Raw genomic sequence first — 26,507 nt, forward strand, 5'->3', positions numbered from 1 at the left:
GAGGTAGTGATGGAGTCTTTCTTGGCTTATGTTGCACTGAACTGAATATGTTTTCATCCCCTCTGGAATGTCGTAAGTATATAAGTTCCTACATTAACCTACAAGTGTGTGTTTTTAAAAAATGTAAGTTTGTACATACTGCTTTTATAAATATCCAAGAGAGAAATGGGCTCAGAGACTAAGTCATAGATAGAATATATATAAAAGTTAAGATATAAATTATCTAATTCAGGGGCACCAAAAATATGCACTTAAAATAGACTAGCTTTTGGTGTAGCTCTTAACTTAGTATCATTTATATGAGTAGCTGAAAAGTATATTTTATCACATAAAGCAACAAATATTCTCTTGTTTGGGACTGTTGATAAAATAACTTTCCCTAAGAGATTTTTTAAAAAAATCTTGCACTGCAAGATTTCATTCTTAGCAAATGGTAGAAGCTATTTTTTTTCCATGTTTCATGCCTAATTGCTACTGCTGTAGGAAATCCTTTTAGTTGGACCCTCATAACTATGTTCAGTTAGCATTATTAAAGGTAACTAGTATTCCTTTAACACACCAAGGCCATCCAGAAAACAGGCTTTTTTTTTTTTTTTAAAGAAAGGAAAATACTGAATAGATACTACACAGTAGGAGGAAGAGAAATACAAATAGCTTAAAACGTCCTCATACCCAATTATATGACACTAGGAAGGTAAAATTCTCTCTGGAGTAAAGCATCTCTATTATGAGGCAGAGAAGGGGCAGATAGGAGCTAATGAAGAAGCTATAGTCCCTTAGATATTTATTTCAAGACTTTTTATTTATACCTGATTTTACAGAATCCCTTCAAATCATGCGCCACAGCTGACATTGGATGGATTAATTTCTCTGGCTTCTGGCCATCACCTTTCAAAATGTAAACTTGTGCAATAGTACATACAGGTTTCCCTGACCATGCTTCCAGAAAGTTTTCTTTTGCACTGCATATTAAATAGATACTTGTGCAAGGCAATGTATTATAAGAACTCCTATGCCAAGGTTAATGCCAGCAAGTGTGCCCCCCAAAAGTCAGATATGTGCTGGCTCTGTCTATAGTAACCTAATGTCCATGGATTAGTTCTGGGGGTGCAAGTTATAAGTTTGATAGGTAATTTCTCCATCTTCTACAAAAATACGTAAGATTAAAAAGTTCTGACACTACAGCGTAAACTTTTGCCTCTAAGGCAGTGGTTCTCAACCTCTGGCCCTTTAAATACAGTTCCTCATGTTGTGACCCAACCATAAAATTATTTCCGTTGCTACTTCATAACTGTAATGTTGCTACTGTTATGAATCGTAATGTAAATATCTGATATGCAGGATGGTCTTAGGCGACCACTGTGAAAGGGTCGTTCGACCGCCAAAGGGGTCGCGACCACAGGTTGAGAACCGCTGCTCTAAGGTCTAATTTAGGTCGTCTTCGTCCTCTAAAACAAACTAACAATTTTGTGTCTTTTGCACCTGTTTTCCAAAGTTCAATTTCAGAGTACATGTGAATGAAAGATATTTTCAAACCTTAAACACCGGGTAATTGATGTAAAACAAGTCGCTGGGCAAAAGATAAGTCATAACAGACAGTGCCTCCAGCCAGGACAGGTTTGCCAAGAGGCCTATTCATGCATAGATAATCCCCAATCCTATGTTTACAAGAAATCAGATCCAAATCCTTTTTCCAGACCAAAGCAATGACTAATCAAAGAACACAAAGGAGTAATTTGGGCTGACAGCCATTAAAGGAAATGGCAGAGCCATTCTTTTAGAGAAAGAGTATAACTAAAGAATGGTTTCTGTACATTTCTAACCTGGCAAGTAGCAGTCTCATAAAAGTGCTATCTTGTAGGACAATGCAAAGCAGAGAGCTTGGCACCCTGGAATTCTGTATAGACTATACACTACCATGTTTCCTACTTACATCAAGGGCACAATAAAGCAAATTTTAATTTGGACGTCATTTCCAATTGAAAGGCAGTCTAGATACCCTTGATAACCCCCAGCTTATAAAACCAAATGCTGGATAAAATACAAGCAACATTGTAAATTAATATTAAATAATACACAATATCTTAAAATATATCACTGAATTGACATGAAAGTAAGTCATCGCAAAACTCCCAAAATGAGGTGAAAATAGGAAACCTGTGAGGTAAGACAGTACCAAATCCCACTTTGCCCTGAGACTTGTGTTGAGCTGGAGACCATGAAACAGCAGCAGCGGGGGGACTGGACCTAAAGCCTGAGGCTCACTGGAGTCCGGAAGGGCCACCACAGAAAAGTGAGCACTAGGAAATTTGCCTGCCTCCACTGTGGTGCTGGGTGGCGGGAGATAAATCACCAGCTCCCTCAAATTCAGACAGGCCAGCCCTCCACGTTTGTGATCTGAAATCACAGAACCTTCAAGCTGGTCAAGTGGTTTCAGGTTGGTAGCTCCTCCTGCAGTGTCTGGCAGAGCAAACTCTCCTCAGGACCTCAATTTCAATCCATGCTTCAAATAATTCCTATTTCCCAAGGAAAATAAGTTTAAACTCGAGGGAAAATGGCACCATGAGGGAAAACAACACAGTGTACACAACAGTGGAATCACTCACAAGGACTCTAAAGGAAAAAGTAATTTGTAAAGGAATAGAAGCATGGAAAATACGAAGAATGAGCAAAAGATTACAGAGAACAAACAAGACGATTTGTAAACCAAATAAAACTCATTGAAATAAAGACCTGGACAAGTGGCTCAGTTGGTGCAGCGTCATCTCATACACCAGAAGGCTGCAGTTTGATTATTCCCAGTCAGGGCACATATTTAGGTTGCGGGTTCGATCCTTGTCAGGGTATGTACAAGAGGCAACCATTGGATGTTTCTATCTCACATCCATGTTTCTCTGAGAATCAATAAAAACATCTTCTGGTGAAGATCTAAAAAAAGAAAAACCCAACAAATAGAGGGGGGAAAAATAAACACCTCCCCCCCAAAAAACCCCAAGACATAATTTATGACAAGGACCTAGAAATAAATCCAACTTATATTTGTAATCACAATAAATATAAATGTACAAAACTATGCAATTAAAAAGATAGTTTCTCTTTGGTCTTTTGAGTGTGTCTCCTGCAAATTCAAAATATAAGACCAAAGACAGATCTAAGATATTCAGATAAAGACTAACCAAAATCTTGCTAGAGTAACAAAATAATAAAACTAAGGCAACAAACAACATTCATAGAGATAGAGTCCCTGCATGGTTATAAAGGGTCCAAAATTCACCAGGGAAGACAGAATTCTAAATTAGTATGTATCTAATAATAAAGCCAAAAAAGAAAGCAAATAATGATAACTTCAAGAGACATTGAAAAATCTATCATAATCAGATCATGAGACTTCAGGAAATAAGAAATCAAGTAAAAGGTGAATCAGTATAGAGATTTACACAGAACAACTAACAAATTTGATTTAATAGATATGATACTCCACTATTGGGGAACACACTTTCTTTTCAAGTATATGTGGAACATGCATGAAAACTGATCACTTGATAAATCATAAAGCTATTTTCATTTCAGAAAACTGAAACCTTATAGCTCATATTCTCTACAAAATGCTAATAAACTATAACACTTCAGTCCCCAGCATCTCCACTAAAAAACAAATATATAACACACCCTGGCATGTGGAAATAACTTTAAAAATAACAATTGGGCTAATATTCAAAGCTATGGAATATTTAATATTTTAATTTTTAAAAAGGCACAAATAAACTAATAGGAATGAGAAAGGCTCATAACTACAGATGCTATGCAAACTAAAAATGTAAAGATAACATGGCTTCATATAAAAAAATTTTTAAACTAAGATGAAATGGAGAAATCACTAGAAAAAAATATTAATCAAAACTGTGTGCTTGCTTTGGCAGCACATATACAAAACTAACTCAATATAAAATCTTTATGATCCTACAACCCCTAAAGAAATGGAAGCAATAGTTAAAATTCTTCTCTTAATGACAAATGGCTTTAAAGACAAGGTCCAGCCCTGGCCGGTGTAGCTCAGTGGATAGAGCGTGGGCCTGTGGACTGAAGGGTCTCAGGTTTGATTCCCATCAAGGGCACATACCTGGGTTGCAGGCTCGATCCCCAGTGTGGGGTGTGCAGAAGGCAGCCAATCAATGATTCTCTCTCATCATTGATGTTCCTATCTCTCTCTCCACCTTTCCCTTCCTCTGTGAAGTCAATAATGTTAAAAAAATAAAAGACAAGGTCCAATCTGAAACTCTTCCAGACAATTGAAAAACTCATTTCATGAGGCTAGTCTAACCTTGATACCACGACTAGACATGAAAGGAGTATTAGAGGCCGATTTCACTCACCAATATAGGTGTAAATATCCTAAACAGAACACTGGCAAACTGAGTCCAGCAATGTACTAAAATGTACGAGTGCATGCACACACACCCATGACAAAGTTGGGTTTGTCCTAGGAATTAAAGATTGGTTGAATATTAAAAAGTCAACTACCATAATTTTATACATTAACATTAAGAAGAACAATTCTACCATTTAAATAGATGATAAAAAGTAATAAAATTCAACATCCATTCATAATAAAACTATTAACCAACTAGAACTAGAAGGGAATCCCTCCTTAACCCAATAAAGGACTTTTGTGGGGGAAAAATTACTGAACTGAAATGTTGAAAGCATTCCCTTTAAATCGGGGCTAAGACAAGGATGTTCATTATCAGTTCTTTTCTACTATACTACAGGTCCTTGCCACTGCAGAAATGTAAGAAGAAATGTTTTTAAAGGTAAAAGGGTCAGAAAGGGAGAACACTTCACTATTTGCAGATGATATAATTATATAAAAATTCAAAAGGACATCTAGATACATTATTAGAATAAAAGTTTAGCATGGTTGCTGGATCCAAAAATCAACACATAGTAACAATCCTATATAATAGAAGGCTAATATACAAATAGACCGAATGGCAGAACAACCGAACAACCTGTCGCTATGATGTGTGCTGACCACCAGGGGGCGAGCGCGGAACATGGCGGTCGTCAGCAACAGGCAGCAGAGCATGGAACATGGTGGGCATCGGCCACGGCGGGATGGTGGAGGTGAGCGGGGGCGCCAGACGAAGGCGGGGTGCCAGTTACTGTCATTGGGGTGAGCCTCTGGTGGTTACTGAAAATTCTTTGCTCCTGCGCGCCATGGTCCCGCCCGGCACTCGCACCTGCTGCTGGCACTGGCCCTGCTCGCACCCGCTGCCGACACCTGGCACTGGCCCTGATCGCTTGGCACTATCAGCGGGTGCAAGTGGTGGCTGCTGGCCCCAATTGCCCCTCAGGACTTCTCCACCTCCCCCTGCTCCTGAGGGGCAATCAGGGCTGGAGCCGCCACTCACACCCACTGCTGGCACCAGTCTGGCTTGCACCTGTAGCTCGCGCTGGAACCGCCACTCGCACCCGCTGCCAGCACCTGGAGCAGGTCCTGATTGCTCTCACCCGCTGCTGGCGCCAGCCCCAATCGCTCCACACTGTCAGTGGGTGCGAGCGGGGCCGGCGCCATAAGCACATGGCTAGCGGCAGCAGCAGGAGTAGGGCTGCAGGCAGACAGGGGGCCGGGAGGGGGTGTGAAGGATGGGCCTAGACCTGCCCCTGTGCCCACCGCAGCCTCGCGGCCCTCAGTTCCTTTCAAGGTGCACGAATTCGTGCACTAGGCCCCTAGTATATGTATAATCAGCAACAACCAGTTAGAATAAAAAATGTAATTAAAAAAAAAACTTACCACAGCATTAGAAAATACAAAACTCCTAGGAAGAAATCTAAGACATGAAGGCCTTTATGGAGAAAAATTATTAAAATTTATTGAGAGATATTAAAAGACCAAATAAATGGAAAGACATACAATGTTTTTGGCTAGGAAGACTCATTATTGAAAATCAATTTTCTCCAAATTGATCAACAGATTCAATACAATTACAAAAGATATTACACAAACTGGGAGAAGATATATGCAACATGTTTAAATGACAAAGGATTGGTATCCAGAATATATAAAGAAATACAAATCAATGAAAAAAGACACACACCAGACAGAAAAATGGGCAAAAGACATGAAAACATTTTTATATATGGGAAAAAACTAATTTCACAGAAAAGGAAACATGTTTACATATGGGGGGAAAAAAACTAAATTTCATTAATAACCAGGGAAATTTGAATGAAACCCACAGTAAGACACAATATAATAGCTATCCAATTGACGAGTATAAAAGACAGTCAAGACCACGAGTTTGTTAAGACGTGGAGCAATGTCACTCAACCACTGCCAGTGGGAGTATAAACGGGTACAAATGCTTTACCAGACAGTTCCGCATGGCCAACTAAAACCTGCTTCTTAGAGCAGCGGTTCTCAAATTTTTGGTCTTAGGGCCTCTTTACATCCTTCACAATTACTGATGATCTCAAATTGCTGTTGTTCATGTGGGTTATATTTATAAATATTTGCCGTATTAGAAATTAAGAGACATTTTCAAAACACAAAAATACACAGGTACATACTTGATTAGCTATCAGTGTGATGATGTCATCATAACTCTGGAAAACATTTAAACTCATGAAGAATGAGAGTGAAAAGGACAAATAATGTCTTAGGATTTTATGAAAATAGTTTTGTCCTCAGAGACCCCCTGAAAGGGTCTCAGGGACCCTTAGAGGTCCCCAGACGACACTTTGAAAACAACTGCTCAAGAGCAACTCTTGAGCATGTGCCACCAGGATACATGTTCAAAAATTCATTCATTCCTCAAATAGATGTGGAGCATCTACCATGTGCCAGGCATTGTTCTAGACATTGTGAATGTCTAAATGGGCAAAACAGACAAAACCCCTGCCCGCACAGAGTTTACATTATAATTGGCAGAATGTTCATAGCAGCGTTATTCATAACAACTAAAAACTGGAAACCCAAATCTCCATGAACAGAACAGATAAATTGTGGTACAGTCAGGTAATGGAATACTATACAGCAGTGAAAACAAATGAAATACAGTTACATGTATAAACATGGATGGAATCTCAAAAACAATTGTCAAAAAAAGTCACAGAAGAATACATACTGCATAATGCCACTTACATAACAGTTCAGAAACAGGTAAATCTAAACAACATATTAGGGATACAGACATAGATGGTAGAACCATAAATAAAAACATGGAATTATTAACAAAAAAAATCCAGAATAATGTTTGCCTCATGTGGTGTGTGTGAAGAGAGGACAAACGGAGGACTCTAGGCATCTGAGAATGTTCTAGTTAAGCTGCTGGTTGACCATATGCATGATCATTTATTCCACAAAACATATAAAAGAAAAATGGCATAAGGTTATATAATATATAATTTCATCAACAAAGAGAGGGAACATCTCCCCAATATTTCAGCCACTTCTGTGCACTGCAAATTAACCAATTATTGTAACTGGTGGGGAAGAAGTGCATGATAATATGAGAAAAGGAATGAGCATGGGCTATTTCTTATAGAAGTTAACTGAGTTCCCATAGGATCAGGATCCTACGAGGTATTATAAGCAGTGCCAGGCTCAGAGTCACTAGCATAATTCTGGTTAACTGGTTATTTTGTACACTGGGTATAATTATTTGAATAAAGTGAGAATGAAATGATAGCTGATGCAAATTCCAAAATAAACTGAGAAGGACACCGTCTCTTTACTGAATTCAGTTGACTTTCAAGAGCACAAATTCTCTTTGGCACATTCTTCTAATAATGCATTTATTTGTTAAGTAATAAAAAAACATGGAAAGTGCATAGCTATTGACAGTTTCGCCACATCGATCAGTCGTAGGTGCCAAGCTGATCACTCAGATGTCATAAACAATTTTGCAATCTTATCTTTGTCAAGTTCATCAATGGCAGTGATACTTTGCAGATCAAACAAGATACAGTTAAGGTACAATGTCTTCTCCTGATTCAGGGTATTAGCTACCAATTTCAGTATACTATGTAAAAATTTAAGAAAAAGATCTTAAAACTATCTATTCCCTATACCCAAACAGGGCAGGCTAAAGGTATTATCTTGAGTTAGGGAGTTGGTGCAAGAGGTAGACTAAGCCCGGCAGTAAATGGCTGGCAAACCACTCCCAGGAAATGGGGAAGTAGGAAGTAGATTCCCCAGGTCCAACTCATCAGAAAGTTCCAGACATTGCTGTTGCCATTTAAAAAATCTCAGGTGGCTACAAGACCCAAATCCTACCCATATTTAAGCTGGCATGGACAATGCCACCAGGGGGTGCTAGCCTGCAACTGAGAGCAAAATGATTTTGGATCGAGCAGTTAGTTGGACCTTCAGAACAATGCCCACTCTCTCACGTGCTATGCAGCCATGAGTGGCACACGCACACCTTTGTTATACTGGATGGTAATTATCACACCTGTGGCTTTTTCCTCCGTCTCCTATAAGAAACAGAGAAAGTAAGAGGGAACCTTTCTCAAGTGCTTAGGGAACTTCCATTCTATCTCCCCAGATAGGAGGAGGAACGGATAATCCTCTTGGTCAGAGCTGGACACGTTTTGGACCATGATTTGCTAGTGGGAAGAGTTAACTCTATGTTCAGAAACAAATACCAGCTGCTACCTTTTATTTTTAACGTGTGTATGCTCCGACACAGAGGGTTCTTTTTGTACCTTCTCAATTCTCATGCTGAGTAAGGAATGAAGTCTTCAGCTTCTTGTCTCTGGGCAGTAAGGAGACCAGGAAGGGGTAGTGGGTAGATGAGAGACCATTTCCTTCTCTACTACAGCTTTCATATCTGATATGCTTCCAATCCATATTTTTTGCACCTTCAGAGGTTGTATGTAAACACCCTGACATCTCTGAGCATTCTGCAAAGACTTTTTGCTGAACTAGCAAATCAAATCAGGAAATAGGAAATCCTTCTGTTCCCTCCACAGCCTCACATCTATGACTTCCTACCCTTCTCTCTATCCAAAGCCAAAGGCTTCATAACCCTGTATTCTCAAGACTTTTGAATTTGAAGTACTGCACAGTAGTCAGACTGAATTTCATGAACTTTAAGTACAAGCTTCTTGCTCAAATCAAGTTATGCAAGATACCAACTATGCAAAACAAAAGAACCTTCAACATACTCATTTTCAGATGTCTGGGCTGAGAGGAATAGTCACACAAGTGGACATTTTCCTAATTTTAGTTCTTCAGAGGTTGGAAAAGAAGCAAATGGATATTAATAAAATAATCTATTTTTAACAAGGAGGCTGATATCCTTGAATTTTATAGCCTTTCTTTCTTCATTCAGTTTATAGAAATTATTGTTTCTACGCAGAATGTTGTAGTTCATGTTTTTCCACGTCTGATAAAAAAGTCTTTTCCTGATCATAAGAATATATAAGTATGGGGATTCCCAACTACACCTGGGAAACTTGGAAGGAAGGTGTGCCAATGTTATTTTGTTCTCCAGTAGTGTAAGAATCCTTGGTCCCACAAGCTCAGAGGTGACAAAGTGACCTGACTGGAAATGTAACGGAATCCAGTGTGGCTCTAATGCTGGTGTTCCACATCCTCCAGCAGTTCCCTGTGCTTAAATATTAACAATAGGTAGCCTTTTCTAATGTTAGACAACTACCCATGGCTTTCCTATAGGGAAACAGAGAAATTAACTTTGAAAATATTTTTAGCTCATTTTCCTGATCATCCAATGTTTAAAATCATATTCCAGCAATGCCCACTGGTTTCACACTAAATGCTGAGATCTTTTAGACCAAAGGCTTCCTCATGAGATCCATGCACACTTACATTAAACTCCTTTTAGCCTAGTAAATATGGGACATATCCCTTATTTATCCCAGAACTTCTCTCAGGAACCTAAGTAATAATAGCAGGACAGGGGAAGACGAAGCTGGAGTCTTCATTTCCTCCAAAGCCTTATTAAATCTGCTAAAAACTCTTTCCCTTTCAAAGCCTCCCTCCCCTTTTAACTCCAACTTGATAAAAGGGAGTGAGAGTATGGAGAGATATAAAGGTGACAATTTTCTGTAATAATTTGTTGAAATATTTAAGTATCAGCTAAGTGGGTAATATGGGAGAGACATAAGGACCCAGTCTCCGCCTCAGAGATCTACTACCTGGCAGAGGGAGAGGAACAATTCTAACAAATAGAGCACACAGTCTAGAGGCGGCTGTGACAGAAGATTTAACAAAGGACAGTGGGGGTACAAGAAGAAGGAGTAGAATCTACCTGGAAATGGAGTGTCAGGAAAGGCTTCATTTCATAAGGTTGGCAAAATTTGACCTGAATCTTGAAAAAATGGGTGGAGACCAGTAGGGATGGAAAAAGAGACAGAAATACATAAAGAAAGGTAGAGCATGGTATCAAAGAAACTAAAAAAAACTTGTGAAAGTTTCAAGAGAATGGTTAAAAGGACTAAGTATAATCAAAGAATTCACTGGATCTGGGAAATGAGAAGTATCCCTGACCTTTGCAAGATCCATTTCCATGGTATAGCAGGACAGAAGCCTGGCTGCTGAGAGTTAAAAATGGGTGAAAAGCATAAGGACAAAAAGATTAAATAGATTTCACTTATATCTGGAATCCAAAAAAAATCAAAATAAATGAATAAACATAACAAACAGAAACAAACCTTCAAAGGGGAGGTGGGTATAGAGATAGGTGAAAAGATGAACGGGAATAAGAGATGCAAAATTCCAGTTATAAATTAAAAATGCATGGGGATGAACAGTGTACAGCACAGAAAATAGTCAATTATATCATCATAACTTTGCATGGTGACAGATAGGTACTAAACTTATCGTGGTGATCACATCATAAGGTATATAAATGTTGAATCACTATGTTGTACACCTGAAACAAATATAATACTATATGCCAACTATGCTTTAATAAAAAAAAATTTTTAAGAGTAAGTAGAAGACAAAAAAAGAGCTGACCAGTTTAGACTGTTTTTGGAGCTATTTACCTTTTTACTTACAAGCAGACTAGTTCAGCTATAATAGGGTTAGGCTTTACATTTCTGTAAGAAAATGACTACCTAACACAATCCACTAACTTAAAAACAAATTTTTTAGACACAATCCATTCTTTATGAACCTGCCTATATTATTTTACATGACTAATATAAAATCAACATTTCTATAAGTTTACTCTGCCATCACTAATTTTCTTTTATATAGTTCAAAATAAATAACACCTATACTTGGTAATAGTAGAAAAGGTGCTTTATTTTACATATCATTGGTACATAATACATAAAACTGCCTAAAGTAAATCTTGAAAAACATAACTGTCAGTTAAACCTTAAATGGTGAAAGACCAAGTCTATTTTGCAACTTACTTCATTTATGACCAGATGACTACAATAATTTTAAATACTAAAAATCTCTTCATATCCAATGTTACAAGTGATTTTTATGCTACAAGTGCTGCACTTTTAATAATAAAAATATCTTCAGTTATAGTAGACCATATCTCTAATCAGAACAAACTTTTGCTAGTCTACAAGTCTTTGAAATAATGATCAACAGTTTCACCTTCTTATAGATCATTATATTTATGTGATTGGGTTATAGGGCAGGGGGGCCTCATACATGCAATGAGATTATTTCCATTTTTAAAAAAATGCGGGTGAAAGTGAGTTTATAATACCCTATTTCTAGTTAAATTGCCAAAAACAGTTTACTAAACTAAAATGAAACCAATACAATATTTTAGAAAACATAATTCGAAGAGCATGCAACATCAAAATCTTTTTACTACATAAATGAACCAAAGTTGCAGAGCCCAGGAAGAGGACTGTGGCACAAAGACTTGTACATCTGAATTGCTTACCCAGCTGGGAGGAGTAAAGAAACTAATTTAACTAAGTGTAAATCCTCTTATGATATCTGCATTACATAGCCCACTGCTACTCAACGGGATCTCACCTTAGAAATGTACCAATCATAAGCTAAATGTGCTTCTCTTATTATTTACCCCAATCCATTCTAGTCATGAACACACGGCTCAAAGATCTCTTATTAACTGTTAATGTCAAAGCCACAGAGATTTCTCAATGGCATCTTTCAGTCACCAATCACTTATCAGAGAGATAAATGTGACTAGTATTCAATGTACAAATGCTAAAAAAATGATAAATTCTGGGCTAATTCTCAAAGTAAAAACATTTGCTATTTTAACAAATCCTTTCAGAAAGAAAGAATGCCTTTCTCTCTAGAAAATAAGGCAGATGTTAGAACCAAAGGTTCATATTCACCTCCTGGTCTAGGACAGTAGAAGCATTTAAGCAAAGTAAACTAAATCAAATACAAAATAGGTATAAATGTGCATACTCAAACAAACAATCCATTCTTTGCTTAAAATCAGCTTATTCCTTGTCATTAAGAGAAGCGCTTCAAGATACAAACTGTTAATTAATATAGAGAATAAGGGGTTTAAAGCCAGACCTTTTTCTAATAAAGCAAAAAGGTCATTAAAATAATTGGGCCTGATACACATACTTACTATAACTTTCCATTCTTACTCTTTATAACTAAACGCGCACACATACACAACAAACCCTAGCATTTAATATGTGCAAAATTGCTTACCATTTATTTTTAACTTTGGTTACGTTTTTGTTTAACCTATATCAGACACATTATAGAAGCTATACAAATGATTACAAACATAATAATGAGGTAAGTTAAAATTCTACTAGTGCAAAAAGCAAGCATATGCCAAAAAGCCAAGCATATGAGTTACACAAATGCAGAATGAAGCTCTCACCAAGGGTGGTGCTGGGATAACAAACCAGAGAAGCTCCTTGTAAACATTGTTTGTAAAATACACATTTAAAGATTAAGGATTCATACAGCCACAAAAAAGGTATTCTAATAACACCATAGTAGTGCATTTATTTTACCTTTAGAGTTTGGAAATCACTCAGTATGCATCTAACAATTTGCGTATTTTCTTCAAGAGAAATTTAATTAGTGAGACACATTAATTACAAATACTGTAGTATAAAAATCCCACTTCTTTACAAAAATTATATATTAAAATATTCTATACACTTTAAATTAGTAACTGGAACATACATATATATCAATTCTGCACAATTAAACCTATCTTTGCTTGGAGTATTATACATGAAGTTGGAGGACATAGCTACTCAGTCAACCTAAACTGGCATAAGTTATAAGGTATAAAAAAGATAGACCTGTGCCTCTGCAGTTACTGCAGTTCTTAGTTTGAAATATTTTTTCTGCAATTATTGCTCTGTATCTATTCCCAATTTGAATAGGCAGTGAAACCAAGAAATTACTAAAAGGTTTAAAACAGGTTACCTGGAGCAGAGTATCCACAATGCCTCTCTGCATCTTTATGGTCGTAATGGAACCTGAGTAAGCTATCTAATGCTTGTATTTCAGTTGTAAAAAAGTTTATACAATTTTAAGGTAAAAACAATGCAAAAATAAAATATTTAGAGCATTTACAAAAATCTTACAAATGTTTAAAACACTATTTCAAAAGTTGTGTCCTTTTAAGGTGCTTCTTTCTTTTTGCAATAAGGGGAACATGCACTTTAATTTTGAATGTTTTAGTTTCAGCAAAAGCAAAGTTAGGGCCATGAAAACAGATGTTAAAATGTTCAGGGATATGCTTCACTTCTGATGAAAATATAGAATTTAAGTGCTGAAAGGGACCTTAAAGGTAAAATTTTAAAACTCCCTCATCTATTAATGAGGAAATTGAGGGCCAGATAAGTGCTTTGGCCAAAAATATATTCCAATATATCACCCTGGTATGAATCAAGAAAACCCATTATATTTTGCCATGATTCTGGAAAAATAATAAAAATTCAAAAGCAGTTTCTGAACTTGCCTCTGTTTTAATTTCATTAAGTTCTGTGCTAACTATATATAAACAAAGAAATCAAATGGCTGCTAAAATTAGTAAAACAAATATTACCCAATAGAAGACAGTTGTTAGAGGATCACTGATCATATAAAGTTAGAGGACGTACTCATAGACAGGGCCTTTACAATGTAGGGAATGTTTACGGTATAAGACAGCACACTGTACAACAGCCAGTTACTAGAATCTCCTCAATAACCCTAGGATGACTGAGTTACATGACCTTTATAAAATATATTGGGGTAATAATGTCTTCTAGCTTTTATCTTAATTTTACTATTTTCCTTTATAAAAGAGCTATAACTATAACAAAGAATCCATATACTAAATCTCAGAGAGTCTTTGCGTCTTTTCTATTTTTATTTGGATCTAGAATTGAGCAAATACATTTTAAGAACAGCTTACAAATTCAAATTCATAACTGCTAGAAATACAAAGAATACTCTTTTTAAATGACAAATCTTCATAACCAGTTACTAATAAATAATCATAATCACAATAGCTTTAGTAAAAACAATTCAATTTAAAGGTGTTTTTTTATTGTTACCTTGAAGCCATCGAACTTGTGTAGCTGGTCCATATCCCTTTTCATTCTTTGCTGATATCCTGAACACAATGGCAGGTCTGGATGTATAATCAATATGTGCATTTGCAAGTTGCCCAGTGGTCACTATACATGATGTCTTAAGACCACAATAAATCCTCATAAAAACAAGTTGACTTGGATTATCTTGTATTTGTGCTGTGCGGATTGCCAAGTAGGCTGAATATTCCAAAATATTTCCAGAAGGTGAAGTTGGAGGTTCCCAGGAAAGATGGATACCCTCAACATTCTTGAAGAGAGGAGAGGAAAAAAAACAGGTAAAGGTTCTGAAGTTTTCTCTACTATGTTAACTCTATCTTTAGAACACAAAATGCTTTTTGTATTAGATGTTAGAACTTTTATTGTTGAGTTTTAAAAACCTATCTTAATTGGATCTGCAATGTGTAATTAATGCCCACTTTTCAAAAACATATCTGGGCTTAATTGTCTGCTTGTCCTATGCCAAGAAAGGTATTTTTCTTGCTTGAAAGCAGACATTTTCTTCTCTAAAATTTTAAAGGGGCAGGACCTTAGGATAAAATATAATCCAATTTTATGTATTCTATTAAATTCTTTCAGCACAAACCTTTAGTTCCATAAACAAGTATAAAATTAATATTAAGAAATAGAGCAGATTTCCCTTTCTTTAACTTGGATGCTGTAATTCTACTTAAAATTTGGTCCTTAAAAATATTGTGATTGATTAGCAAAAAATATTCTTTTAATCTTTTAATCACCCCTTTTAAATATCTCCCATTTCATTAGACACTAACAAGAATCTCTTTACTGACAGTTTTACTTCATGTACAAAGTTTCAAATAATTTACATAACCAAGTCTTAACCTGACATCTCACCTTTGAAATTCTGACTGCAGAAGGAGCTCCAGGAAAACCAGGAATACAAGTTTTAAATTCACTGATTTTGCTGAAAGGGCCTATTCCACAACCATTGATAGCAGCAACCCTGAATCTGTATCCTGTGCCTGGAACAAGATCTTGTTTCTTAAGTAAACTGTAGTCAGGTACGTCTGCATTTCCTATCTAAAATGCAATATATGCAAAAGTAAAGAAAAGGTGTAATTAATTATTTTGTAATTAAACAAAACTTTTAAAGAATGAATTGTTTAAAGGTTCTAGTCCACATTTATGTATTTCCCCCTTTTCACACATGGAATGAGACCTCCAACACCAAAACAACGGAGCCCATAAATTGGTGATTCTTATTCAGAGGAAAAGTGCCCTTCCAGCTGAGAATCACTGATTACAAAAAGAAGTGCAAGGGTATTCTGCACATGAAGAGTGCATAGGTAGCAAATATTAAGGATCGCTATAAACAAAGTAACAACTATCTCATCTCCATGCTGAATAAATATTAAATAAATGGATTTCATACTCTAAGTGGGAAGATTATAATATTTATAACTTTCAAATAATTTTTACATATTCTCCCTAACTCTTACTACACCTCTGTGAAACATGTAGCACCAACACATCATCCCATTTTAAGGGAGCTATGTCATCTCCATAGGAAACTGAGTCTCAGAGAGGTTAAATGAGTGATTTGTCCAAGGTCACACTGTTGAGTGCTGGAACTAATCAAGCAAAACCAAGTTTACTGATTCTAAATGTTAAGTTCTTTTTACCTTTTAGGAAAAACAAGTAGCTGCTAGGGCAGGGGTGGGCAAACTTTTTGACTCGAGGGCCACAATGGGTTCTTAAACTGGACCAGAGGGCCAGAACAAAAGCATGGATGGAGTGTTTGTGTGAACTAATATAAATTCAAAGTAAACATCATTACATAAAAGGGTACGGTCTTTTTTTTTTTAGTTTTATTCATTTCAAACGGGCCGGATCCGGCCCGCGGGCCGTAGTTTGCCCACGGCTGTGCTAGGGCCTTATATAGGTATTTCCTTACACATGAAATCAAACTGCAGCCAGAAATTTTATTAGGCATAATACTAACAAATTATTAACCACGATTTCTATTTTGTTTTCGAGAATTGGAAAAATCCAATATGAAAAAGAGGGACACCAGTAGTAATATTAGAAAAACTAAAATATAATGATAAATGATATATTCACCATTTGTGCAGATCTTTGAGAGATTCAATCTATTTCTTGGCAATTCTCTCTCTGAAATTTACCATTCCAGATAAAAATTAGTTCAGTATGCTTTGGCGCTGTTATCTGTTTCACAATCCTCAGAGGGTTAATGTCTCACTTATATATATGAGGTCCTCCTTTAAGGGATTTCAGAACCAAGGGAAACTTAAATTGTATTCACTAGCCTACAGGGGCTTTTAAATTTTTTAAGCTGTGAATTCAGAAATAAAGTTCAGAGTAAGAAAAATATTCTATTCTCTAAACACATCACATAATATAATTAGATATATTTCAAAAAATCCTTATCTATACTGGCCAGACTATATTATTTATGACTCAAAATCCAGCCCAGTGATTGTATAAGATTTTTAAATTACCTGCTTGTGCCCTAGCCGGTTTGGCTCAGTGGATAGAGTGTCAGCCTGTGGACCAAAGGTCCCCGGGTTCAATTCCGGTCAAGGGCTCATACCTTGGTTGCAGGCTTCTCCCAGGCCTGGGCCCTTGTCAGGGCGCATGCAGGAGGAAACCAATCGATGTGTTTCTCTCACATCGATATTTCTTTGTCTTTCCCTCTCTCTTCCACTCTCTCTAAAATCAATGGAAAAATATCCTCGGGTGAGGATTTAAAAATAAAAATCAATAAATAACCTGCTTGTGATGTATTTTATAGAAAGATCCTTTAAAAAGAATACAACATAACTAGGTATATAGAATTCTCAATTACAGATTGTGAACAGATCCTAATTTCATGCATTCAAGTGTCTTCAATTAAAGTTACATAAAAAAACAACACCTCATTCTAGAGGCTTATAACTCACAGTGTAGAAAATACATCAATAGCTACCTTTGAAATGCTTTGATTCCCTTTTGGCAGCAAATAAAACTGGCTCACCAACGCTGTGTTATTTTTAAAAATTCCTACATCACACCATTGTCGTTCTCCTGCTTTCGTTGTAGTCACTGGATTTGAAGGAGTCTCTTTCTGATTTCAGAGGAAAAAAAATTTATGAAGACTCTTTTTGAGCATATAATAAATTTCTAGATTTAATAACTCCATGCAGTGATCTACAAATAGGCATATGGGTAAACACCACAACATTAATAGTTCATAAGTAAATAAACTCTTAAGAGATTAGGTCAACTGACAGTGAAACAGGGATGCCAATTCAAACACAGGGAGTGACAGGCATTCTCCAGGTCAGTAGCTCTGTACTATCACCCTCGCTGGAGTTAGCATGCTTTCCAATCCACTAGTGGTATGTTAAAATGCCAGCTGTTTTATAGAACATTGTCATTTCAGAGCCTCTCTCAGAAAACGTAATCTCTTTAGTGTGACAATACAACTTGCTCCAAAAGGAGCTAATAAGAAAAAATTCATTCCAAGCTGGCTTATTTCTAGATTCAAAAACAACTAGCAGAAATTCAGTGATCTTTGCACTTGAAATACCTGTGATTCTCCAAACCTAAAAGGAGAAAAAATGTTCAAAACTAAAATGCAATTTGAATACACTTTAGTATATATACTAAAGAGGAACAGATTAAACAGTTTTACATTTTTTGCCTTGCTTTAAAACAAATAAACTTCCTCTACCTTAAGCTACTTTTAGTGATAAGTGAATTATACTTATCCCTGGAACTAACCTTTTTAAGCCATCTTCTTTATAAATGAGACACTGTTTCCAGAAGCTCAAAACAAATGTGCACTTCAGTTATTTATTTCTGTCTTAAATATATAACAGCAGAGGTACATGCTTACAATTCACATTATTTGTTATTTAGGCTATCACACATGACAACTAACCAAGAGTCTTTAAGGTTTTTCTTTGAAAAAAGGAATAGCTTTGAACTTGTTTTCATTTTTAAAGTTGTAAAAACTCTCATCAACAACTTTTATAAAACAACTGGCTCGAAATGAAATAACAAATACCATTCTAGCTGATGCATCACAAAATAGATTTAAGAGAAAAAAGTTCACTTTAATAATTCTTCCCTGAGAAGAGTCTTAGAACACTAGGATTTAACATTCTGTAAAGGTAAAAGCTGATGATGGTAAATATATGATCAAAATCCGTAAAATCATGATTTTAAAAAAAACTAAAACAATAGACAATTGAAAACTCTAAAAAGTAAATAGTAAGTCAAATAAAAACTCTTGCTCATAGCAATAAAGTTGAAATGATTGATAATTTAAAAATAAATTAAAAGGTATATGCACACACATGCACACAAACATGATTGTCCCTATATTTACCTAATTAAGACAATCTTGGTATCTTTGTGAGGCACTTTCCTAGCATTTTAAGTTTGGTGCCATGCAGACCCATTCTGGCTTCTCTTTTGGCAGCAAATAATATTGTCCAATGTCAGAGAACACTGGGCTACCCTATAGGTATGTCTAACCCAATATCACAATATTCTGTTCTCCAATTAAGCAGCTAGCAATAGAGTCATTCAAGTTTTATGTTCCATAACATATCCTTTTACTCATAAAACCATTAATGTAATTTACATATATATCTACATACACATTTCTTATTATGAAAGTAACACATTTCATTATAGAAAAATATAGAAAGCATAAAGAAGAAAGTAAAAATTGTCTTTGGCCCCACAACCTAGAAAAATTCATCTAGCATGGTAGTGTGGATGTGTGTGAACTCATGTGATGTATAAATGAATGTATTAGGTGTATTTTTTAATAAAATTGGGACCACAGTATGAATGTATTTCTGTGTGTGTGTGTGTGTGTGTGTGTGTATCTTTTTTCACTTATCATTACTGTGAACATTCTTCCTATTCAACTCTTTATTTCTCAATCTATGTCAAATCATTACTAGAGAACACACATAAATCTTTCGGTGAATTTATGTCAAAGCTGCTCAGTATTTAAAGTCTATTTACTCGTCTGTAAACACACGCTGTCTCCAGGTCATATACTTACAGAAAACGGCATTGCTGCAGCATGTGTCTCCACACGGCTGATCTTAGTTGCAGGCAATGCACAGGTTTCATCAACTGAAAATTAAACAATTCATCAGGTAAGACTTACATAATCACTTATCAAACAGACACATTAAAATATAATTTATAAATATGCCAAATTAGCCAGAGGGGAAAAAATCACAATAATTAGAAATATGTACCCTCTAATTCAAACTAATTCACAAAGTTGATTTTTCCAGGGTTTGATAACCAGCTATAACTTCAGCAAATATTTACCAAAGATGAAACACAATTCCTAATTGCAAAAAAAATGAGATTTACAAAATCAGAAATCAATCAAGCTGGGAGAATTGCTACTCCATAGTCTAGAACTAATCTTTTCTAAGGAAAAAAAAATTGTTGAATATATTCACGGTATTGTGTTTCAGTGTGTGATGATTTCAATATTTTATGTAAGGCAGCAGAGAGTATATTACATAATCATTTTAATTGAAATGCTTTATATGTTTATACATAATTCAATCCAAAGTGAAATGCAACTCCCATCTAAAACAAGTCTGATGAATTTATATACAAATAAAGGTTCAAAATACAGTATGTGAAACACATTTCATTTCCTATTTAAAACAAATAAGTTTGATGAATTTATATACAAAAATGGTTCAAAATACAGTATGTGAAACACATTTCAAACCTTCAGATTTGGTACTGAATGTTGTTAGTGAAGTTTCATCTTTAACAACTGCCCCATTTGTACTGGATGATTCAGTTTTAATGGTCTGCTGGGTTACCATAGTTTGTGCGCTGCAAACAGTACTGGATACAGAAGCTTCAGGAATTACTGTTCTTAAGTCCAGGCAACTACTTAAAACACCTATATTTGCTGAAGTGTGAGGACCTAAAATTAAAGGGAAAAGATCAATTATTAACATAATACCTGCAGATAATTGTTGTATCTTATAGTTCTTATCATATAATTCTTGGTATTTTTCCATTTTAAAATCATAAACATGAGCACCACAAATGTCACTCATACTAATTAACCATTAGGCAGAAAATATTTAGAAAAATAAAGTGTATAATATCCAAAACAGATGTCCAACTTCTCAGCTCCCTCTTCCATTCTAAACACTGAATCATTGTTCTCCAACTCTACTAAATCATGCATCAGATGGCCTTACCTCCCATTCTAGGGGAAAAAATAGAGGTCATCAGGCGTGAATGCCATCAATTTTGTGCCTTCTCCTGCCCTAAACTAGAAAGGTATTTGTGACTGTGTCCATTCTCTCCATCTTCTCTTCATTTCAGAGGATGAGCTGACCTCTCTCCTAAGGAAGTGTTATCTATCTTCCTGGTCCCATTCCTCCCCCATATTTTGGGACCCTCTCACCAGTCATTCCTCTCTCTTCAGAATTTACAGATTCTTTTTCTCCAGTAGTTTTTGGCCCTCAGTCCATAACATTATCAAGTCTCTCAAGCAAACAAACAAACACCTTCCTTGACCCCGCCCCCCCAAGTTATCCCCAGTTACTCTCTCCCCTTACTATTCCCTTCAGAACAGTCCCTATTTTCCTGCCCTCTCCAAATGTGGTTTCTAAAACACTACCTACTTTAATGAAATGGCTCTGGCAGACAGCAATGATTTCTAAGGGATAATTTTCAATTTTAAGTTACCTCACCTTTCTGCAATGTAAACTATGCTGACCATATACTCCTTTCTATAACTTATCTTCATTCATTCTACAATATTGAAGATTTACTATTTACCAGACTTTGTGCTCGTTTCTATAATGGTGAAACAAAGAAAGTATGGGCCATATCTCATGAACTTACAGTCACATGGCAGAGAGAGAGATGCATACACTAGTCACAAACTGTGATGCCCACTACAGAGGGGAAAACATGATACCAATCTTTTTGGTTCATTTCCTAACCTGCTAGGAACCCCTTTTCAATCTCTTCAGCTAGCTTCTCTCCTTCAAATGATCCTTTAAATGCAGGTATTCCTAAGCCTCTTCTTTTCTCCTTTTACATGTTTTCCCTGTGCTTTAACTACCATTCATGATTATACTTCTCTCAAGTACACGTGGGCACTGTGCCAAGGGCTGTAAAATAGAGCAGTGAACACATCAAACAGGGTCCCTGCTCTGAGAAGTTTACATGTTAGAGACCCTTAACTTCTAAATTTATACTTTCAGACAAGAACTGCCTCCTAAACTCCAGACCTAAGTATCCAACCATCCATTAGAAATCTTTACCATATGTCCCTCAAATGCCTCGAAAACAGTCAAATTCACACTTGCTCCTATATTTCTTCTCTTGATGACAAGTATCATCATCCATCGAATGTCCAACACTGGGAGTCATGTTCAACTCATTTTTATTTATCATATCCAACCAGTTTTCAAGTCTAATAGTCTCCAAAATGATGTACAGTGGGGCCTTGACTTACGAGTTTAATTCGTTCCGAGACTGAGCTCGTTAAGGAGCTCGTTAACTCAAATTACTGTCAACTCAATGCAAAAAATTGGCCGAGAGACAGCTGGTATCTCAAAAAACTCGTTAGTCCGGACACTCGAGAAACAGCTGGTATCTCAAAAAACTCGTTAGTCCGGACACTCGTAAGTCAAGGCCCCACTGTATTCTCTTTCCTACAACTCACCCACTGCTTTAGTCTCGATGTATCTCTCAGTCCTAAAAGTTTCCTAACAAGTTTCCCAATCAATTTCTATTATAGTTCTTCTTGATGATGAGACTAGAGTGCCCTTTCCAAAACAAAACAAAACAAAACACTAATCATGTCACTCTTGAAAAATGCCAGCTATTCTAACCAGCAGAGAAAAGACCCAAATCTGCTCATGTTAACCTGAGATTGGGTAGCTATTCACTCAGACCCTTGAGTGTCGATGATGTGCCAGGTACTGTCAATGTATAACTACTTTGATTTTCCCATTTGCCTAATATTCATTTTATCCAGACTGCTTTACAATGTAGAATTTAGAGTACATTAAGATTTTGAAATCTCAAAGCTCATATTTGTTTTCAAGGGTATAAACTTCTTTATAAAATAGACATAGAAAATCACTACAGTGGGGCCTTGACTTACGAGTTTAATTCGTTCCGAGACCGAGCTCGTTAAGGAGATCGTTAAGGAGCTCATTAACTTAAATTACAGTGGGGCCTTGACTTATGAGTGTCCTGACTACCAACTTTTTGAGATACCAGCTGTCTCTCCGGCTGATTTTTTGCATTGAGTTGACAGAGTAATTTGAATTAACGAGCTCCTTAACGAGCTCGGTCTCGGAACGAATTAAACTCGTAAGTCAAGGCCCCACTGTATAAGAAAGAAATTAAAGTTGAGATCTAGGTCCAAGTTTCTATAATTTTGACCAAATAATTTTCTTACATCAGAAAATCAACAAAACAAAAGCACTCTCCTCTTCTACAAGTAATGAAATGACAAAACTTATAGGAAATTATTTTCCTTGAATATTTTTATCTGCCATCAACTTATGAAGAAAAATGGAAATAAAAAGAATATTCCTCTTGCTAAGTTTGAATCATTAAAGGGGAATTAAATTTAATCAGCTGTCATAATTTTTTCAAACTGAAAATAAAGTCACATGATCCTATGTCAGGGAAGTATCAGAATGAGATTTATAAAATAATTTTAGATATTAAAATCAGAGGCAATGCTTATATCTCATATGGCTTCAGAATATTCAAATTAAGTTATTTTAAATATAAAGATCACCAAATTATAAGCTTTTCCATGATTGCAACAGCTCTCATAAATGAACCATCTTTCTGAAAATAATCCAGTTATTTGCTAAACAAATATTTACTAAGTGACTACTTTACCAGGCATGAATCTGGGTGCTAAGAAAATAGAGGTGAACAAGATAGACAAAAACTCCCTGCCCAAAATAAATAATATCAAACAGTTATAAATGTTAACAAAACAAGCAATAGGATAGTGACGCTGAACACATTGGCCAACTACAAACACACTGGCCAATTGCAAATGTCATACAAGAGCTTCCTCATTCAAATTCTTTTTTTTTTTTCATTTTCAAATGTATTTTTTATTGTTATTTAAAATCCATAGCTCATAATTATTCATTACTATCCAGTTTAGTGCTTATAATTGACATCACAAATCACTCTAGTCAATTTGTTTGTTATATTATTATTTTGAAAATGGATCAAAACCATGTAACATTTACTTTTTTAAACACTCAAAAATTCCCTACCATTATTATAAAAAGCTTTAGCTTTAGTTAAAACACTGTCTTTATTACCTTCATTTTTCCTTAGCATATCCACCATACAACTATTATGATTAGAAGCATTAGTTGCCAAAGGTGAATGTAAAACAGCATTAGAATCAGTTGATGATTTGAGATCTGGTTTGTTTTTCACTGAAGTTACTTTCATAGCTGTATGTTCAGTTTTTGCACTGTTCATTATATCATTGATCTACAAGAAATAAAATAGTTTGTTGTAGCAAGCAATGCTCAATTGCATAGAAATACATGTAAAAAACAAGCAAAATAACTTATAACTTAATGATTTTGAAAATAAGTTACCCAAAATATGAAATAGTGTAAATTATATTCTTAATTTGTAAGAATTATTTTTAAAATTTATATTAGTTTAAGAAGACAATTTCTTTTTACTTAATTTCCATTCTCAAATGGCTTGTTCTAAAGGGAAAAGGGAGGGTATATTTTGAGGGGAAAATCTACATTTTTATAAGTTGTAGTTATTATTTAAGTAAATATGTATGTAACACAGGAGACAGCACCACAGCTACTAAGTCTAACATTCTGGTCAAATTTTCTTAACAAGGATCAGACATGTATATTACAGATCTGACAACTACTAAAAGTAAAATCTCAGTTACATGGACTCTTCAAGCAAAATAATTATTCTGTATAATTGAACTTCCCATATAGATATCAATATTTAATACACAAACATATCAATATACTTTACCATTAAACATTTTAGATAGGAATCATTCTAATTATATTTTATTTTTCTTAGTAAACATACTATAAAGAACACATTTAAACTTTTTTCTATTTCAAGTCATTAATGTGAATATCAGTTATTATATTACAACTAGAGGCCCAGTGCATGAAATTCGTGCCCTGGAGGGGAGGGGGTCCCTCAGCCCGGCCTGCACCTTCTCGCAGTCCAGGACCCCTCGCTCCTTACCGCCCGCCTGCTCGCTGCTCCTTAGCACTGCTGCAGAGGTGGGAGAGGCTCCCACTGCTGCGCGTATCAGCCGTGAGCCCGGCGTCTGGCTGAGCAGCACTTCCCCTGTGGGAGCGCACTGACCACTAGGGTGCAGCTCCTGCATTGAGCGGTCGTTCTGGTTGTTCCACCGTAATGGTCGCTTAGGCTTTTATTATATAGACTAGTAACTTCACTCTTTCAGGATCCCTCAGGGCGCAACAAATGGCACCAGGGCCCAGACCACAAATTCCCTCATTGTTATTGTTATCACTAGAGGCTCGGTGCATGAAATTTATGCACTGGGGTGGGGGAAGTGCCTTAGCCCAGCCTGCGCCCTCTCACAGTCCTGTGCTCTCTTGCAGTCCGGGACCACTTGGGGGATGTCCGCCTCCCTAAGGGGATCGGGCCCAAGCCAGCAGTCAGATATCCCTCTCGCAGTCCAGGGCTCTCGCAGTCTGGGACCCCTTGCTCCTTACTGTCCGCCTGCAGCAGAGGTGGGAGAGGCTCCTGCCACTGCCACTGCGCTCACCAGCCATGAGCCCAGCTTCTGGCTGAGCAGTGCTCCCCTTGTGGGAGTGCACTGACCACCAGGGGGCAGCTCCTGCATTGAGCACCTGCCCCCTGGTGGTCAGTGCACATCATAGCGACCAGTCGTTCCACCGTTTGGTCAATTTGCATATTAGTGTTTTATTATATAGGATACTTATAGGTCCAATGAACCATAAAAATGATCTGATTTCATTGATACTCCAATATTGCTGCTCCTTTTTAGTTACCTGTTGTTACTTTTATAACTATATTGTCAACTATAACTTCTCATGGTTCTAAGGAGACTTAACATGCCCTATACTTCTCTTCTAATTGATAGTGATGGTGCTACTGTTAATAAATAATGATGCTAGCCACAACCATTAGGAAGCATTATACTATGTGACAGGAATTCTTTAAGTTGAATAATATGACCCCTATTATTCATGAAAAAAATGAGATTCAGAGACCATAAATAATCTACCCACAGTCAGGGAGTCAGTAATAACAGAGCTAGAATTTGAACCAAGGTGTATGTCACTCCAAAGTCTCCATGTTGTAATGTCTCTAATGTACTCTTTGCTTAAAAATCAGGTATCTATCTAGTCTAACTAGAATTGTTCAAAATGAGAAAAAAATAAGCCCTGAGGATTTTTGGTTAAACATAGCAGATTAAACACGTTTCAGGAGATTCCTCCAAAAATCCAACTCAAATAGTCATAAAGGAATATCTGTCTCTAGAGAGGCATAATCAAGAGGGACAGAGTGGGCAATTATTATACTTCATTATAAACCTTGTAGTATATCTAAAATTTTTTAAGAATCTATAATAAAAGAATAATATGGTAATTAGACCAGATGTCCTTCCAGACGACCTTCCCGATGAAGCCAGGCTGCAAGGGAAACCCGGGTCCCGGGTGCCTGCCAGTGGCCGGAGGGAAGCCTGGGTCCCGGGTGCCAGAGGGAAGCCGGTGCCAGCAGCCAGGGGAAGGAAGGCCTACTCTTGCATGAATTTTGTGCATTGGGCCTCTAGTATATAAATAAAATATAAACTCAACATATAATATATGTGTGTATAGCACCCCTTAGCCATAGTTTCGCTTTTTGTGATTTCAGTTACCTGCTGTCAACCAACCATGGGCCAAAAATATTAA

General features: G+C 36.4%; 1 protein-coding gene across 3 annotated transcripts in view; it reads right to left on the reverse strand.

Annotated features, from left to right (window-relative positions):
- Positions 1 to 11,257: 11,257 nt before the first annotated feature.
- HCFC2 (host cell factor C2) overlaps positions 11,258 to 26,507 on the reverse strand; it is a 36,751-nt gene continuing 21,501 nt past the window's right edge. For 2 of the 3 annotated variants that reach the window (XM_005861679.2, XM_014536004.1), the window contains 6 exons: positions 23,883 to 24,060; positions 20,276 to 20,479; positions 19,580 to 19,653; positions 17,483 to 17,620; positions 15,391 to 15,576; positions 11,258 to 14,785 (listed from right to left, as the gene is read on the reverse strand). In XM_005861679.2, coding sequence (XP_005861741.1) covers positions 14,471 to 14,785; positions 15,391 to 15,576; positions 17,483 to 17,620; positions 19,580 to 19,653; positions 20,276 to 20,479; positions 23,883 to 24,060 — 1,095 coding nt within the window. In that variant the 3' untranslated portion in view covers positions 11,258 to 14,470. The remainder of the gene's footprint in view (positions 14,786 to 15,390; positions 15,577 to 17,482; positions 17,621 to 19,579; positions 19,654 to 20,275; positions 20,480 to 23,882; positions 24,061 to 26,507) is intronic. The other variant, XM_014536003.1, reaches the window with a different exon arrangement.

The sequence above is a fragment of the Myotis brandtii genome, unplaced genomic scaffold (genome assembly GCF_000412655.1).
Source record: "Myotis brandtii unplaced genomic scaffold, ASM41265v1 scaffold155, whole genome shotgun sequence".
Lineage (NCBI taxonomy): Eukaryota > Metazoa > Chordata > Mammalia > Chiroptera > Vespertilionidae > Myotis > Myotis brandtii.